The sequence below is a fragment of the Thermobia domestica genome, chromosome 4 (genome assembly GCF_964235325.1).
Source record: "Thermobia domestica chromosome 4, izTheDome1.hap1.1, whole genome shotgun sequence".
Classification (NCBI taxonomy): Eukaryota; Metazoa; Arthropoda; class Insecta; order Zygentoma; family Lepismatidae; genus Thermobia; species Thermobia domestica.
In genome coordinates, this window is record NC_137457.1 from 277,286,639 (window position 1) to 277,306,010 (window position 19,372).

General features: G+C 34.4%; 1 protein-coding gene across 1 annotated transcript in view; it reads right to left on the minus strand.

Annotated features, from left to right (window-relative positions):
- Positions 1–19,372, minus strand: part of LOC145684077 (uncharacterized) — a 112,526-nt gene that overhangs the window by 15,789 nt on the left and 77,365 nt on the right. The window contains exons 9-10 of the mRNA XM_081755941.1: positions 12,815–12,883; positions 974–1,080 (exon numbers count right to left, since the gene is read on the minus strand). Of these exons, the coding sequence (XP_081612067.1) occupies positions 974–1,080; positions 12,815–12,883 (176 nt within the window). The remainder of the gene's footprint in view (positions 1–973; positions 1,081–12,814; positions 12,884–19,372) is intronic.

Consider the following 19,372-nt stretch of genomic DNA (forward strand, 5'->3'; position numbering starts at 1 on the left):
TATCTCAATTTAAGAGCTCTTACACAGATCCCTATGAAACAACCAGGAGTCTATGGTATAAAATGAACGTACCTGGAGGGTTATATAGACGTGGCGGAAAGAAATTTAAAGATGCATATTAAAAAACATATTAGAAATCCTAAAACGGAACTACTGGTTTCAAGTATTTTGAAACATTGAAAAAAACAATAAAAATAAAAAACAATATTATAGACTCAAGAATGAAACAAAGACTTGTTTTTTAATATTTTCTATATTACCCAAACTTAATACAGAGAAGGGTTGATTAAACAAGGGATCGGAGATGTAAGCAAAACGTACATCCAGGAACAATAACAGAGACGTTAACATGAATTGGCAACATTCTCTGCCTGAATAAAAGAATGTCAACCATTTCAAATCATGCCACAGCATCCTCCCTTGACGCGTAACAAACAGCAATTGAAAGGTGTATCTCGACTTCTCTTCCCCAGCAAGTCTGTTTCTTTAAATTTTCTTGATGTTTATATTTCGTTTTTCACTGCATAAATGATTTTATTGAGAATGAATCTTTGTATTGAATAAGGTATGTGAGTAAAAAGAAACAGAATCAAAGATTTTTTTTTGAATCAATCAAGTATGATCGAATGATCGTTTATCATTCGACATACAACATTTAATTATCAAGTATGTGTTAGAAATAATTTTTCATTACTCAAATTTGGCTGCTACTAGTAGTCAGTCAGTTGCGTTTCATAAAGTGCACCAATGACCTCCATTGTAAAATAAATAAAACCTATTAGTTTTCGTCACGATTCTTAATAGTTGCGCTGAGTGATGGTAAGAAAACTCCTGCACACTACAAAATCATATTTATACTATTGCTCAAAGTTGAGAAGCATTATATCTTATGCATTCATTTGGAAGCATGGTATTCTACGCAATCTACTACTGAGTCTGCAGAATAACTTGAAATAATACCAACGTTACTTACCGACATTAGTTCTTCTGAGTCGCAAGGCATAACGATTCGGTCCTCACATCCTGGAGCATCAGCAGCACCAGAACTACCAGGTTCTCCACCTCCAGAGCCGGGTTCATCTAATCGTAAAATAATAACATTCTTAAGAAACAGAATTGACAATATATAAAGGTTATTAGGTTAAGTTTTCAAATAAGGCCTTTCTTTCAGTTACCTCTCTTACGGGAGATTTATAAAGGAAGCCCCAGTCTTAGGGCCTTGTGGACTACGTCACTACATTTGTTTTAATTATAAATTGTTTGAAATAAATAAATGTACTAAAATGGCACGGGCCAAGATGCCGAATTAGCCTGATTTAAATAAAATTGTTTATCACACTATTAATGTAATAATACAGAAGGATAAGCGGCGCATGAACATATTGAAAATGAAATATAGTATATGAAAATTGTAACAAATAATAAAATTGTCCAAAGTAATGAATTGTAAATAGTAAAAATTGTATAAAAAATGAGAGTAAAGCTCTCCAATACTTAGTGTTTACAGCGCCATCTCTTATCCCCTATTTGTATATCCTGGCCTTTCTTGTATTTTTAAATTTTGAATGAACTTGCAGTACTTTGCTTAGCATTGTACAATTTCAATATGTTCTATCTACATTGTCACTATTGAAAATTATTGTTCAACAATTAGTTTTCCTCTTTTGCAATAATTACTATCAATACTTTTTCTTAGGCTGTACAACGCTTAAATATAAATTAATTGCGTATAAATGTATACATATCTTTATTAAAATTGTTGTGGCTTCCAAGTAGCCAATTAGTTAATGTAAGCAATTTCTTTATGCATGATCCAGGTAGATTCCGGGTAAAGGTAAAAAAAAAAAATTAAACCATATAGTGCAAGTCAAAATGATGAACCTGATTTCAGAAACTTATTCTGTGAAACCCAATCAATATATGTTATTGTGAGACATGTGTTTCGAAAGGTTAACTTTGAAAGTTTTGTTTCCACGCAGTGTTTCTACTTTCTACCAACAAGAGTCAGCATCGAGCATGAAATGAATTGTTGATATTGACCGCAACATATTACAAAAGGTTTGGCACGAGATCAAGAGACTACCGGCTTGATGTGTGTCGTGTTACGCGATGTGCTTATATAGAACACTTGTGATGATATTGACCGCAACATGCTACAAAAGGTTTGGCAAGAAATCAAGAGACTACCGGCTTGATGTGTGTCGTGTTACGCGATGTGCTTATATAGAACACTTGTGAAGATATTGACCGCAACATGCTACAAAAGGTTTGGCAAGAAATCAAAAGACTATCGGCTTGATGTGTGTCGTGTTACGCGATGTGCTTATATAGAACACTTGTGATGATATTGACACAACATGCTACAAAAGGTTTGGCACGAGATCAAGAGACTATCGGCTTGATGTGTGTCGTGTTACGCGATGTGCTTATATAGAACACTTGTGATGATATTGACCGCAACATGCTACAAAAGGTTTGGCAAGAGATCAAGAGACTATCGGCTTGATTTGTGTCGTGTTACGTGATGTGCTTATATAGAACACTTGTGATGATATTGACACAACATGCTACAAAAGGTTTGGCACGAGATCAAGAGACTATCGGCTTGATGTGTGTCGTGTTACGCGATGTGCTTATATAGAACACTTGTGATGATATTGACCGCAACATGCTACAAAAGGTTTGGCAAGAGATCAAGAGACTATCGGCTTGATTTGTGTCGTGTTACGCGATGTGCTTATATAGAACACTTGTGATCATATTGACCGCAACATGCTACAAAAGGTTTGGCAAGAGATCAAAAGACTATCGGTTTGATGTGTGTCGTGTTACGCGATGTGCTTATATAGAACACTTGTGATGATATTGACCGCAACATGCTACAAAAGGTTTGGCAAGAGATCAAAAGACTATCGGCTTGATGTGTGTCGTGTTACGCGATGTGCTTATATAGAACACTTGTGATGATATTGACCGCAACATGCTACAAAGGTTTGGCAAGAGATCAAGAGACTATCGGCTTGATGTGTGTCGTGTTACGTGATGTGCTTATATAGAACACTTGTGATGATATTGACCGCAACATGCTACAAAAGGTTTGGCAAGAGATCAAAAGACTATCGGCTTGATGTGTGTCGTGTTACGCGATGTGCTTATATAGAACACTTGTGATGGTATTGACCGCAACATGCTACAAAAGGTTTGGCAAGAGATCAAGAGACTATCGGCTTGATGTGTGTCGTGTTACGTGATGTGCTTATATAGAACACTTGTGATGATATTGACCGCAACATGCTACAAAAGGTTTGGCAAGAGATCAAGAGACTATCGGCTTGATGTGTGTCGTGTTACGCGATGTGCTTATATAGAACACTTGTGATGATATTGACCGCAACATGCTACAAAAGGTTTGGCAAGAGATCAAGAGACTATCGGCTTGATTTGTGTCGTGTTATGCGATGTGCTTATATAGAACACTTGTGATGATATTGACCGCAACATGCTACAAAAGGTTTGGCAAGAGATCAAGAGACTATCGGCTTGATGTGTGTCGTGTTACGCGATGTGCTTATATAGAACACTTGTGATGATATTGACCGCAACATGCTACAAAAGGTTTGGCAAGAGATCAAGAGACTATCGGCTTGATGTGTGTCGTGTTACGTGATGTGCTTATATAGAACACTTGTGATGATATTGACCGCAACATGCTACAAAAGGTTTGGCACGAGATCAAGAGACTATCGGCTTGATGTGTGTCGTGTTACGCGATGTGCTTATATAGAACACTTGTGATGATATTGACCGCAACATGCTACAAAAGGTTTGGCAAGAGATCAAGAGACTATCGGCTTGATTTGTGTCGTTTACGCGATGTGCTTACATAGAACACTTGTGATATGTTTGAACAAAACTTTGATAGTTCACCTTTCTTAGCACATCTCTCACAATAACATATTTTGTTTGTTAGATTTCACAGAATAAATTTCTGATATCGAGTCCATCATTTTGACTTGCTCTGTATATTCATCTCTCATAAGCATCGGTGCTAAAGATAGATGGTACACTCCTAACAAACGAACAAGGACCAAAATAACAATAATACTAAATAAAAATTAAATATAAGATCCAATTCTACCTGAAAGATGTTTAAGAACCAGATCGGCCTGACAGCCTATTTTAATTTCTCAGAATAGGCTTTCATTTATGAGATGACTAATCTTACAGAATAAAAAATTTCTTTCAGAGCTTGAATATAAAGGAAATGGCTCTCTAATTTGATAAGGAACAAATACAAAATAATCATTTTAATTTTTCTGATTTAGCTAATTGGAAACTGGATGATAACAAAAAAAAAAAACAAAAAAAAAAACTTGTGGTTCTGTTCAGTGTTCCATTACTTTTAATAAATTATGTTTGAATAAAATATTGGCAACTAATGACATTGTACTGAACGTCATAAGAAAAGGGGACGAAGAATGTTTTATTATTATCATTGCATTTGAAACGCATAGCTTAATTTTCAAAAGTATAAGGAAGTTTCGGTTTTTACATGACATAAAGGATTGTGAGGGATTTAGAGTGTGTGCTTTTTGATACTTTTCTTTTCTAATTATCGTTATCATTCAATTTTATCTCTATTTGTTGCATCGCCATTTATCTAACAACGAAAAGAGTTGACAAGCATAATTAAAGAAAACTAAATCAAGGAAAATCAAGAAACAAGAAAGAAGAAGCTTCTAGGATATTACAGAAACCATCACAAGATTGGAAATACAAATACATTTGTCATGAAGATTCCTTCGTATATCAAATACAGACGTGTTCAAATTATTAGACTCAACATTCAGTTTCTGAATATTTTACTGTTCTTACAATATTACGTAAGAAAATACGCTCGAACTTAGTCCAAATTACTACTTTGTAACTCTGTCCTAATTACAATAGGGTGTAGTATATACTTTTCAATATCAATAAAACAAATGCGTACGAAACATTCAAATATAATTACTATAAAGTGTGTATTCAAATTGGAAACAAAAAATGAAATGGAATACTTACACGAAAATTATTTCTCACACAAAGGTTAATATTTCTTATGAAATCCCTTATTCTTTATTAAATATTTTATCCTTTGTGGTATCCTATGTACGAGTTTAGGACATTTTGCCTTCAATTCAACATCATGATACCACAAATTGTTGATCTCCTTGCTCAATTGAAGTTTTGTTCTAATGTGCTTCTTCTCTAGCTTTTCTTTCATGAAGCTCCAAACGTTTTCAATCGGGTTCATATCAGGACTAGTGCCTGGTCACAGAAGAACACTAATTTCGTTGTCCTCGAAGAATTTTGTCACAGCTTTGGCCCGGTGGCATGGACTCCATCATGCATAAAGATAAATTTACGTCATCAAACCAGAGTGAAGTCTGGGAAAGCAGTTCTTGAAGAACTTGTAGGTATTGGTCGTGCTTCATTGTCCTCTCTACTATATACAGTCTTCCAGGCCCGAAGACAGAGATAACACCCCAGACCATGATTGAAGTAGGATGCTTCACGGTTTATTAAAGACATTCCAACTTGAATTCCTTCCAGGTCAACGTCGCACATATTGCGAACAGTCATCAGACACAAAGATACATGATTCATCACTGAAACACACTATTCTCCAATCGTCAACAGTCCAATATTCTAGGCTTCGTGTCCATTCGAGGCGCTTCTTTGCCATGATTGGAGTAGACTCTGATTTTTGTTTTCTTTCTTGACTGTGTGCTTTTATTTCCTCGGCACAAAGAATCCTTCCAAACACTTTCAGACCAAATGTCTGCGCCATACTCAGCCATTTTATGCTGAAGTCTATTAGAAGTTGCACTTCTGTTTCCCAGAGCCAATCTTTTTAGTTTTTTGATACCTCTTAGCAATAGGTTTGGTTTTCACTCATATTACCCAACCCTATTTTGGCTCTTGTTCATTTCAACAGAGATTCTACTTACAGATGTTTTCTATCTCAACTCTACTAGCAATGTATTGACGTGTATATCTTATTTCCACCAGAAGTATTTTGTTAACTTCCATTTTACGCGAAGAAAGATCTTTTGCTTTTCCCATTATAATGCAATTACAGGACTACACAGAATAGAAGATTGATACACGAAACACGTCATGATCATTTTAAACTGGCCCATTCGAACTGTTGAACGCTTTGAATGTCGTTAACTTCTTACGACAGTAACCACAATACTTCAGACTGTAACTTGTTGATAGGAACCACAATAGCTATCTACAACTGAAATACCACTTTCAGAATCCCCCCTTCCCTAATACCATCTGCTGTTCAACGTGACAACACCACTTCAACTGTACAGTAAACAAATAAAGGATCCTATATTGGTGGTTTAACCATTAAATTAAATGTTCTAGAACTCTAAAATTAGGACTTCTATATCAATTTTGCATTTTTCGAACGTGAGTCTAATAATTGGAACACGTCTGTATATATATTTTAACAAATACGAAATACAATACAATTGATTAAATATAGTATTAGTTATGCATATACAATTGTAAAAACGTTACATGTGAAAAAGTAAAAAAAATATGAATTACATTACAAATGACAGTTCGAGATAACATGTATCTCATGTAGTTAAGTTGCAATTCATTTACAATAATAAAGGGCGAACAAATCAATTAACAAAAAGGAATTTTTAAACAACTATCGAACAATAATTAAATAGAAGAATCATATTTCTCGTCATAAAAACATCACAAATTAACAAATTATTTCAAATAATAGTACTCGTGCAAATGGTGATTCAGACAGAGATCTGTACCAATACAGAAGCTTTGTCTTTGAGGAAATGGAATAGAACAGAATAATAATAATAATAATATAATTATAATTATTATTATTATTATTAATTATTATTATTATTATTATAAATATAATTATTATTATTATTATTATTCTGTTCTATTCCATTTCCTCAAAGACAAAGCTTCTGTATTGGTACAGATCTCTGTCTGAATCACCATTTGCACGAGTACTATTATTTGAAATAATTTGTTAATTTGTGATGTTTTTATGACGAGAAATATGATTCTTCTATTTAATTATTGTTCGATAGTTGTTTAAAAATTCCTTTTTGTTAATTGATTTGTTCGCCCTTTATTATATATATTACTTATATATATATATATATATATATATATATATATATATATATATATATATCCTAACTATATATAAAACTACATGAGCTGACATAAATTATTGAGCACTTCCTGTAGGGCTACAATGATTAAATTTGTCATGATTGTAGCTTTCCGGAACTAACCCACAGGAAAATTGTCAAAAGTGAATATTTTTAATTTTTAGGGGGTCTAAAAAGGGAATGAAAAATTTCCCCATGTTATTTAAATGGACCTTTTTTTGGACTTATAATCTCATGTTTTAGGTACTTAGAATTGGAATAGAAACTTGAAATTCGGTATGCTGACACATTTTTGTTAGCACTACCTAAGTAAATCAATACAAGTAAAAAATTCCGACATTAGAGTGGTTTTATAGGGAACTGAAAAATCTTTCCCATGTTATTTATATGGGACACCTTTTACACCCTCAAATTATTGAGCACTTCCTGCAGGGCTACAATGATTAAATTTGACATGATTATAGCTTTTCGGGACAAACCCACAGGAAAATTGCCAAAAGTGAATATTTTTAATTTTTAGGGGAACTAAAGAGGGGATGAAGAATTTCCCCATGTTATTTAAATGAGACTTTTTCTGGACTTATAATCTCATGTTTGAGGTACTTAGAATTGGAATAAAAACTTCAAATTCGGTATGCTTGTACGTTTTCGTTAGCTTTACCTAAGTGAATCATCAGAAATGAAAATTTCGAACCGTAAAGTGGTTTCATGGGGAACTGAAAAATCTTTCCAATGTTATTTATATGGGACGTCTTCTATACCCCAAAATGTTTAGGCACTTCCGGCAAGATTAGAATGATGAAATTTGGCATGATTGTAGCCTTCCAGGACTAACCGACAGAAAAAATGCCAAAAGTAAAAAATTCAAACTTTAGAGGGGTTTTATAGGGAACTGAAAAATCTTTCCCATGTTATTTATATGGGACACCTTTTACACCCTCAAATTATTGAGCACTTCCTGCAGGGCTACAATGATTAAATTTGACATGATTATAGCTTTTCGGGACAAACCCACAGGAAAATTGCCAAAAAAGAATATTTTTAATTTTTAGGGGGACTAAAGAGGCGATGAAGAATTTCCCCATGTTATTTAAATGAGACTTTTTCTGGACTTATAATCTCATGTTTGAGGTACTTAGAATTGGAATAAAAACTTCAAATTCGGTATGCTTGTACGTTTTCGTTAGCTTTACCTAAGTGAATCATCAGAAATGAAAATTTCGAACCGTAAAGTGGTTTCATGGGGAACTGAAAAATCTTTCCAATGTTATTTATATGGGACGTCTTCTATACCCCAAAATGTTTAGGCACTTCCGGCAAGATTAGAATAATGAAATTTGGCATGATTGTAGCCTTCCAGGACTAACCGACAGAAAAATTGCCAAAAGTAAAAAATTCAAACTTTAGAGGGGTTTTATAGGGAACTGAAAAATCTTTCCATGTTATTTATATGGGACACCTTTTACACCCTCAAATTATTGAGCACTTCCTGCAGGGCTACAATGATTAAATTTGACATGATTATAGCTTTTCGGGACAAACCCACAGGAAAATTGCCAAAAGTGAATATTTTTAATTTTTAGGGGGACTAAAGAGGGGATGAAGAATTTCCCCATGTTATTTAAATGAGACTTTTTCTGGACCTATAATCTCATGTTTTAGGTACTTAGAATTGGAATAAAAACTTCAAATTCGGTATGCTTGTACGTTTTCGTTAGCTTTACCTAAGTGAATCATCAGAAATGAAAATTTCGAACCGTAAAGTGGTTTCATGGGGAACTGAAAAATCTTTCCAATGTTATTTATATGGGACGTCTTCTATACCCCAAAATGTTTAGGCACTTCCGGCAAGATTAGAATAATGAAATTTGGCATGATTGTAGCCTTCCAGGACTAACCGACAGAAAAAATGCCAAAAGTAAAAAATTCAAACTTTAGAGGGATTTTATAGGGAACTGAAAAATCTTTCCCATGTTATTTATATGGGACACCTTTTACACCCTCAAATTATTGAGCACTTCCTGCAGGGCTACAATGATTAAATTTGACATGATTATAGCTTTTCGGGACAAACCCACAGGAAAATTGCCAAAAAAGAATATTTTTAATTTTTAGGGGGACTAAAGAGGCGATGAGGAATTTCCCCATGTTATTTAAATGAGACTTTTTCTGGACTTATAATCTCATGTTTTAGGTACTTAGAATTGGAATAAAAACTTCAAATTCGGTATGCTTGTACGTTTTCGTTAGCTTTACCTAAGTGAATCATCAGAAATGAAAATTTCGAACCGTAAAGTGGTTTCATGGGGAACTGAAAAATCTTTCCAATGTTATTTATATGGGACGTCTTCTATACCCCAAAATGTTTAGGCACTTCCGGCAAGATTAGAATAATGAAATTTGGCACGATTGTAGCCTTCCAGGACTAACCGACAGAAAAATTGCCAAAAGTAAAAAATTCAAACTTTAGAGGGGTTTTATAGGGAACTGAAAAATCTTTCCCATGTTATTTATATGGGACACCTTTTACACCCTCAAATTATTGAGTACTTCCTGCAGGGCTACAGTGATTAAATTTGACATGATTATAGCTTTTCGGGACAAACCCACAGGAAAATGCCAGAAGTGAATATTGTTAATGTTTAGGGGTTCTAAAGAGGGAATGAAGAATTTCCCCGTGTTATTTAAATGGACCTTTTTTTGACGTATAATCTCATGTTTTAGGTACTTAGAATTGGAATAAAAACTTCAAATTCGGTATGCTTGTACGTTTTCGTTAGCTTTACCTAAGTGAATCATCAGAAATGAAAATTTGCAACCGTAGATTGGTTTTATGGAGAACTGAAAAAAATCTTTCCAATGTTATTTATGTGGGACGTCTTCTACACCCTAAAATGTTTAGGCACTTCCGGTATGATTAGAATGATGAAATTTGGCATGATTGTAGCCTATGAGAACTAACCGTGAAAAAATTGCCAAAAGTGATTTTTTTTAAAATTTTTCAGGGGTCGAAAGGGGATGAAGAAATTCCTATGCTATTTAAATGGGCGTTTTCTTCGGATACAAAATCTTATCTTTCAGATAGTTGAGATAGGGAAAAAAAGAAAGTCGGTAGAATTCCGCTCCGCTGCAGCTGCCTTTGTCCCCACTTTGAACTCTTATTGCATACACGCCCTTATGACGCTCTGTGGAGGTCTCATTCACTCTGTTCTTACGCAAGTTCACAATGTAACTCAACTACCATAACCAGGTAGTATGCTGCACATACGCAGAACAACAGCTGACCTTCGTCTTATCCTCATTCGCATTCAACTCACGGTGGGAGGTACAATTGAACACAGACCTCCACAAAAGCGACAGAACTTTCTTGCTTACCTTTATAAATTAACAGAAATAAAAAATTCCAACTTTGGTGGCGTTTATATATAGGAACTCCTTTTATATCTCAAAATTATTGGGCAATTTCTTTAGGATGACAATGATTAAATTTGGCATGTCAAAGGAAAGTTGCCAAAAGTGAATATTTGTAGTTTTTAGGGGATTTTTAGTGACGTATTCGCTCACGGCCAACTGTACGTCGCACTTGGACGTGTCCGGTCAAGGGATTCAGTTGTGTTACTGGTTCAGTCTGAAAGTATAATTGAAGGAACCGCTTTTGTAAAGAATGTTGTATAACCACAACTTCTACGATAGTTCCTTTTAGTGAGTGATAGCTATGGAATTACCCAGGGAACAACACCATTGGACTTTCATTTCGGAATATGATACATGTCTGCTGCAAAAATTCCTTTTCACTTATACTTGATAGTAACATAAGAGTCTACGCAAAAAGAAATCCCTTTAAGCTTCTTTATGGAGAATGCTTGGTGCCTGTGCAAATACAAATCATATTGAACTTCATTTTCACACTATGATACGAACCTTCCCAGACACAAATACCACTTACGTTCCAGTTTTTTTAGTATACGAAAGACATGACGAAGCAAAAGCTTTCATTCAAAGGAGTATGCGTGTAGCAGGATACCACAGGGGTGATGTGGAAATACTACAAAATTACAAGAAAAAGAATCGATCTTTGTCTTACAAATACGCAAGAGTTATGGTCGAACAAAAATCCCAGATTTCTTTTTTGAAAATTATAAATAAGAAAAAAAAAACTCTGAAAATGAGAATCCAACATCATCATTCATTATATAATAAGTCGATAAATTGTGGTTGACAAAACAAAGGTTGCTATAAAAAAATAAACTGTGAGTTATTAAGCAGAGTATTAAGGAGCAAAGGATGATAAATATGAGATCTGGGGATGTTGGGCCGATTTAAGGAAACATTAAGAATAAATGCACGAACATATGACATGCGAGGCCGTAGGCCGAGTAAATACGGGGGTCTGGGGGCGAAGCCCCCAGCTGGCCAAAGGCTAGTATATATATAAAGTGCCAACGATGTGTAGTATAGAATGTTCTGTTGTGTTGAAAGTGGATATAATGCATTAGGTCTTTTCAGTTTATGTAATGAATCTCTCATTAATTTTTGAGTGGTAGTGGTTACTTAGTTGCAGAAACATATAGTGTGATGATAAATTAGTATAAAAGGCTAACAAAACAGTGATTACCCATCAGGAACTGTCTATATTTCTGTTTATTCTAACACTGACGTCCCTGCCTTATAAATGGGTCCCACTACTCGACACACATTTGCGATTGCAGCCCAGCTTCCGCACAAAAATGAAAATGAAAGCTAGTTTCTGAACGTGCTTTGTATGAGAGTCACCGCAAAAGATTTTGTTTTACCAAAATGGGAATGAAGCAAAAAGTTCTAAGATATGTCAATGGGAGATTAGTAGACACGTAAGGAGTTGAATGGGCAGATTTTCACATCTCCATCAGAAAATAGCACGAGAAAACTAAACAGAACGAATTGTTCGTTTCATAGATGTTTTATCTTGAATTACAACATTACAAATCTAAAGTTGAGGGCGAAGCCCAGAAACATGTACTAGTGACGTCTAGAGTCCTCCGAAGTAGTCTTCCAAAGTATCTACTAGAGTGTAGGATCATGACGCCACGGTAACGCTACAGAACCAAGATCTATGAGCCAGAACTGAAATGTCAGCATTAGCACAGCACTGGATTATGAAATCAGAAAATTCTCTCATACTGAGGGCATGGGTATTCGGCGCTTCTACCTTGTTGGTAGTGTTGGGCAGATTCTTTGGAAGGCTACTTCGAAGATGTCACTGGTTGTTTCTGATCTTTACGTATAATTGTAATTGTATTTGCAATTGTTTGTAATGTTATAATTCGAGGTAAAACACATATGAATCAAACGATTCTTTGTACTCATTTTCGTTCCCATTTTCGTAAAAAAAAAGTAAAGAAAGAAAGAAAAAAAGAAAGAAAGAAAAAGAAAAAAGAAAATAAAAAGTTGCATTGACTTTTACCGTGACTCTCGTATACAACATATATATATAACCTGAAAGATGTGCATAAATTCCGGGAGGTGATTCGTGATATGAAAAGAAGACAAAACGTCCTCTCGCATGTTGTCGAATTGCGCGTTGTAAATATATATATATAGTGTATGTCAAAATATTAACTTACCAGCAAGTTCCGGAGGTCCTATCCTAAATGAATTCTCGTCACATGGCTCATACACGATGGAGCACATTCCTATATGGAAAGAAATACATATTTAATATAAAACATTTATCTATGAAAAGCACATATATAACCATTATCGAAGTTACTGAAGAAACTATTTGAAAGATAATAACAATATGCAAGTGCAGTAAAAAGCATTATTGCATTATTTACGAGAAAAACATCGTTTACAATTTTAATAGAATATAGTGTTGATAACTTATGTTCTGTGTAATACAAATCACCGACAGTTAACAAATAGCAGTCCTTTCTGGCGCGCCTTTGAACTCAGTTATATTTGTTGAACGTTCTAAAAAAAATAAATTAAAAAATTTAAAAAAAAAAACGGATAGCTCGTGCCTACAAATTATTTAATCATGTCAACAATGAATAGCTGTATGCAGTTATCCACAAAAGAAAATGTTATATGATACTGTATATATATATATATATATATATATATATATATATATATATATATATATATATATATATATATATACAAATCACATAAGAACCATGCTATTTACTTTTGACGATTGTACAGTACAATTTAACGGTGTAATTTAAATTAATTTCAATATTCATTTGATTTAAAGAGAGAGTACTAAAAATGAATGAAAGTTTGTTCTTATACAAACAATATAAGAATAAACACAATACAATAAACATAAGTATTATAGGCAATTTATACATAGGAAGATTGTATAAGTTGATGCAATTTTTCAGTTGTTAAAGAGAAACAGGAAGAAACCAACTAAAGTGATGTGGAGTGAAACATTTTGAATTGCATGAAACATGTGTAAATAATAACATATTAGATTTTCATATTAATACAACTAACATGGAACATCTGTAAAGTGTTGCACGTCGATTTCAACGAAATTTTGCAGGTAGGTACTAGACACAAAATAAAGCGACAAGTATTTTCTCGTTTCTGCGGGAAAACGGTTTGAAGGGGCCTAAGCCCCTCCCGAAGTATTTTCAATAAAGCTTGAAATCTCCAAAAGAACGTTAGCAATTTGCAGAAAAAGGCGTATTCACATACTAGATAGAAAATTAAGGAATATGGTTTTTTTCTTTTGTGTGAGAAAACGGTTGCAGGGCGAACCATTTAAATATCTCCAAAAATAATGACAAAGGCTAAAATCGACAAAAGGACACAAGCGATTCCGAGGAAACTATGCATGCAGATACTAGACTTAAAAGTAAGAAATACGTATTTTTTTTTTTTTTCGTTTCTGCAGAAAAACGGTTTGAAAGGGCCTAAGCCCCTCCAGGAATATTTTCAAAAAAACTCAAAATCTTCAAAAGGACAGGACTAATTTGCTGAAAAAGCCGTATGTACATACTAGAATGTGTATGAAAAAGGCGTATGTACATACATATTAGATATACAAGTAAAATATACGTATTTGCTATTTCCTGTGGAAAAACTGTAGCAAGGAGAGCCACATCCCCACCAAATTCATCCAAATAGTTTAGAAAAGTCACAATCCACAAATGACCACAAACAATTCGGATGAAAGTATAAATGCATATGTTAGACGTGCAATGAAGAAATACACATTACAAGTACTATGCACCACTTTATAACACAGACCAACAGTTTCTTAAGCACAATATCTTACGCAACAAATGTGTCACAATAACGATATTCCACAAAAAAAAAAAAAAAAAAAAATGCTTAGAACAAAGTGATCTCTTACACCAACCACAACGAATCACAGCAACCTGTCCACAAATGTCACATGTCGGGATGTGATTCATGACAAAGGAGAACTCTGTTGGGGTCTGAAATTGTGCCGGCTTGTCTTTTGTATAGCCAATGCGATACTACGCGTATTTGATGACATCTTTGTATCTTAGAGAGGAGAATTGATTGTGTCAGAGATTGTAGTTTGATTATGTTATCCCGTAGATGCAAATTAATATCAGAATGTTGTAAGATAACAGTGTCCGAAAAGCGGCACATAAATGTCCTCCACAAGCGAAAAAAAGTACACATCTAGTGGTTGCAGCTTCCAAGTTAAACCTTGAGGTATTGTAAGTAGCACAGTATTTTTCTCTTTCGGTTCAATGGCGCCTAGGGTATTTTTACAATGTCCACTCCAAGCGTCCAATAGAAGAACTGTTTGACGCTGTGTTGAAGGAAAATACACGTGCTCTAGCCAACGATGGTAAAGTTCCTTTGTGAGTTTTTCTCATTTTGAGGCGGCAAGATATGCGTTACGGGGGCGAAACACAGTGTTGTGCACGCGTGGGCCGAACTCACCAGTTGGCTCATTCAGAACAATGAGTAATGGTGCCAGAAAAGCACCGTCGGCAGAGATGGTCGGTTGTATTGTATAACTGTGTGTTGTCGCACTCACGGATTGGACAACTGTTTCCACTTTCTTCATTCCCTGAGCAGCGAAGGTTCAACGGCCATGCATTTCTAGTTGGAAACCACTTTTATCGGAGTTGTACACATTACCTGGGTCGAATTGGAAAACATGGTATTTTACATTGTCAATAAAGGCATTCACGATTCTCAATATGTCCTCTTTATCTTCAGACGTATGTGTCGTAGATATAAATTTCGTCATCTTCCGCGATACGATTTTGTGTGTTGTTTTAAACTCCCACAGCCAACTATTTGATGCATTAAATGATGGTAGGTGAAATCTATTGCTGGCCTATCGTCGTAGATCAACATCGTGTACTGGGAAGTGTGCCTCATGAGTGTCTTAGAATTGCCGAAGAACGTATTTCCGCAGAAACGAAAAAATACGGACCACTTTATTTTGTGTCTAGTATCTACCTGCAAAATTTCGTTGAAATCGGCGTGCAACACTTTACGGATATTCCATGTAAGTTAGTGGCGCCACATTTTTCACCAACATTTCAAAACCTGACATGCCGAATTCAGCGTTTTCTGTGGAAAAAGGACTAAGCTCAATAAAATGAAAAAATATTTGTGATATTGAAACCTTTCATTAGCGTCTGGCAGTCAAAGACAGCAGGGTTGGTTGGTTGCCGAAATTATTCCAGGAATACAATAATCTGATTAAGATTTCCAGGGCAAATAAGTGAGTGTAAATTTATAAGTACACTCACGTTCAGTAGCTAATAGTTGAGTACATTATATTATGAAGTAAACGTTATATACTGTATCTCAAGAGACATAAGCACCTTTCTCTCTCCCCCGTATACTTTCCAAATTTGGCAGGGACGCTGCAGATGACTTGTCTGTAATACAACCATATGCACGGATATCTTGCTACATTTAACCGATTTTTCATTATCTTTGAGTGCTAATGACAGATTTTCATTGAGAATAAAATTTAGTCTGTTTAAGAAAATATAAAGAAGACATTTGATTAAGTCACTTATGAGAATTTCATGAAGAGTTTTAAAAACTAAGAAAGAATTTGCTCAGTTTAAAATAAATAAGTGCATAGGCAATAATATACAGTGAGATACAGGGAGGGTTGAAATGCTCAAGCATTAAAACACTCCTTTGAGCAGATACTGTCTACTTACAGAGACAGAATCTAAGGAAATAGGAAGTATGACGTAGTGTGAGCTACATACTGATGATAGACATTGACCTGTGACGTCTGAAATATTACGTTTTGCAGGCTTACGGTTCTCGAGTTATGCACAAGCGAATTTCTAAATCATTGAACATAGCAAAAGAAAATAGGTGCTGCTTAAATAGCAATTAAAGGTCAGTCTTGGACAGAAAAAATCAAAATCAAATTAAGAAAGATGTTTACGGCTATGCGTATTTCACTTGTTGCCTAATGAAATATACTCATCTTTCATAACAATTATAACAATAAGATGGCACAAAGGATAACAATTATATAATTCACATTGGAAACCAAAATAAAATTAAGTTTATTAAAACATTTATTAAGAATGCATTAAAGTTATGATGAAAAATTGTGTAAAAAGAAATTCGAACATATTTTCAAAATCGTTGAATAACATAGAAAAAATAATAGCGTTTGTTTTGTATTTGTGTGTAATGAAATGATAGCCAGTACAGTTGGTATTTTCTCAATTTTGGAAATTTTTCTTTAATTTCAGTTTCCAAAATAATCGTCTTCCTTAATTATTTTTTGCTCAAAATGGTAAAACACATCGTCTGTGAACATGTCCGCTACACAAGGCTATTTCATTTTCCCAAAAACTTTTTTTTTAACAAAATTGGTAATTTTAAATTTACTTTCTTGAAACAAATAAATGAAAGAAATAAATATAGTTTCATTTATTGACAAAAATAAAGTATTATTATTTTTATACAGTGTGGTCCGGAAGTGGGCGTACCCCTAAATGGTGTTTTCTGACAGTTTTAGGTTTTACCCTCATTTGTTTGGTAACATTGCTTGGCATTGTCTGGCAACATTGCTATCCATGTTCATTTGTTTTCTGCTGTTTTCTGGTTGGTAACAATTATTTGCAGTGAAGTTGTAGTAATCAACAATGTGTGATCAAAATCCATATAGCATTGAACCAAGATTAGTTGTTGCGGTTTGGCTTCACGAAAGACGTTACACTGGAATTTCATAAAGCAACAAGTAAGGAACACTTGATATCACACAACACAGGAATTACGAGCAGCTGTGGAACACGCCTTCACCCTGTGACTCCGAAGTATCTCCGCAAAACATCTGCAAGAACTTGGCGCAGAATTCAGCTGTGTTACGACATGGATGGTGATCATACTGATGTTTATGACTCTTATGACTCTTAAGACTCTGAAGACTTGAAGGTAACTGTGTACAGACATTCTACCATAACTAACACTATACTGTTGAAACTAAAGGGGGGTACGCCCACTTCCGGACCACCCTGTACAACTTGTGTGTAAAATATTTAGGGAGAAAAACAAAGAATATTAAAATACAAATAAAAAGAATTTAAAAAACAAATTCTGCTTTTTAACCCGAAAAAAAATCATGGTTAAACTTATTCTCATCTTCACGCAATCCAAAGTTAAGCTGATAGGAGAAATTTACAGTAATTTTCGATTTAACCTGATATGAGGCCCAAGATAGATAAGACGATCACTAGATACAGTCTTAGGGAGGAAGGAAATATGCATTTTATACACGGGCATGTCTCATCGAAAACTATATTATATAAGAAAAGTCATACGAAAACAACCATAAAACAAAAAGTAGAAAATCACACAGTAGTAACCTTATATGTGAAGAAAACTAAGGGAAAAATATACATATTATATATATATATATATATATATATATATATATATATATGATGTTTCAAACCAACACCAACAACGTTTGGGAGATAATTCCTGACACCAAGATAAGACAAAAAGTATAGACCAACCTGGGTGCACAAATGTTTCCTTTCGGAGTTATAGGCTGCTGAAAACATGAAAAAATTAAATTGAAAGGTCCATAGCTCCAAAACTATAGGATCTACCGTAGTCGGGTCAAGACTTCACTGAGGAACTAATATATGTGCTACCCAAAAATACATGTTTCAGAATTCTAATTAACAATTTTTATAGAGAGAGTTTGGCTACGGGCATATAATTTGAAGTACTCACCAACTACCTCTATAAAAATTGTTGCGGAAGCACTGCAGGATTCTGAAACATGTATTGTTTGATAAGTCACATACTAGTTCCTACGTGAAGTCTTGATCTGACTACGGTAGGTCCTATAGTTTTGAAGCTATGGACCTTTAAAGTTCATTTTTTCATATTTTCGGCAGCTTACAACTCCGAAAGGAAGCATTTGTGCACCCAGGTTGGTCTATACCTTTTGTCTTATCTTGGTGTCAGGAATCACCTCCCAAACGTTGTCAGTGTTGTTTTGAAACACCTTATATATATATATATATATGGAAAAATTAGGAGACCAATAACGGTTGAATATCATTCGTCAGTTCTGCAATTTATTATTGTTAAATTAATAGAAGTGAGAAGCACAATAATAAGATCAAACAATTGCCTGATTTTAAAATTGAGAGTTTGTGCATGTACATATAAAAGACTTTAGATTGAAACTAGAACTTCTTTATATCATAAGGAGCAATGTATATCCATTACAATGATAATTAGAAGCAATTCATAAATATTTTATTGGAATACTGCGTTGTAAGATTTTCAATATACATATTATTATTATTCAGATTTTGTTCAGATAATATAAATAAGGGATAACTTGTGCAGGACAGAGGAAATTAGGGACGCTTTCTAAATTTTGGAAACCAAATAGGTGATAGACCATTAAGAAAACTTAAGAGGTACAGAGGAGGACAATAAGATGGATCTCACAGAAATAAGAATACAAAGTAGAAACTGGATCCAATGACTAAGGACAGAAGTCAATAAAGAGCTTTTCTGAACGTGGGATTGAATCTTCCGGTTCCATGAGCTTAGTTTAGTTAATGGATAAATTGTTAAGGATTACCGTTTTATTCAAAAGAATGAAATCTTTTTAGATGTCGGGCTGTACCAAATATTGTTTACAGCTACGAAGTATTGAATTATCA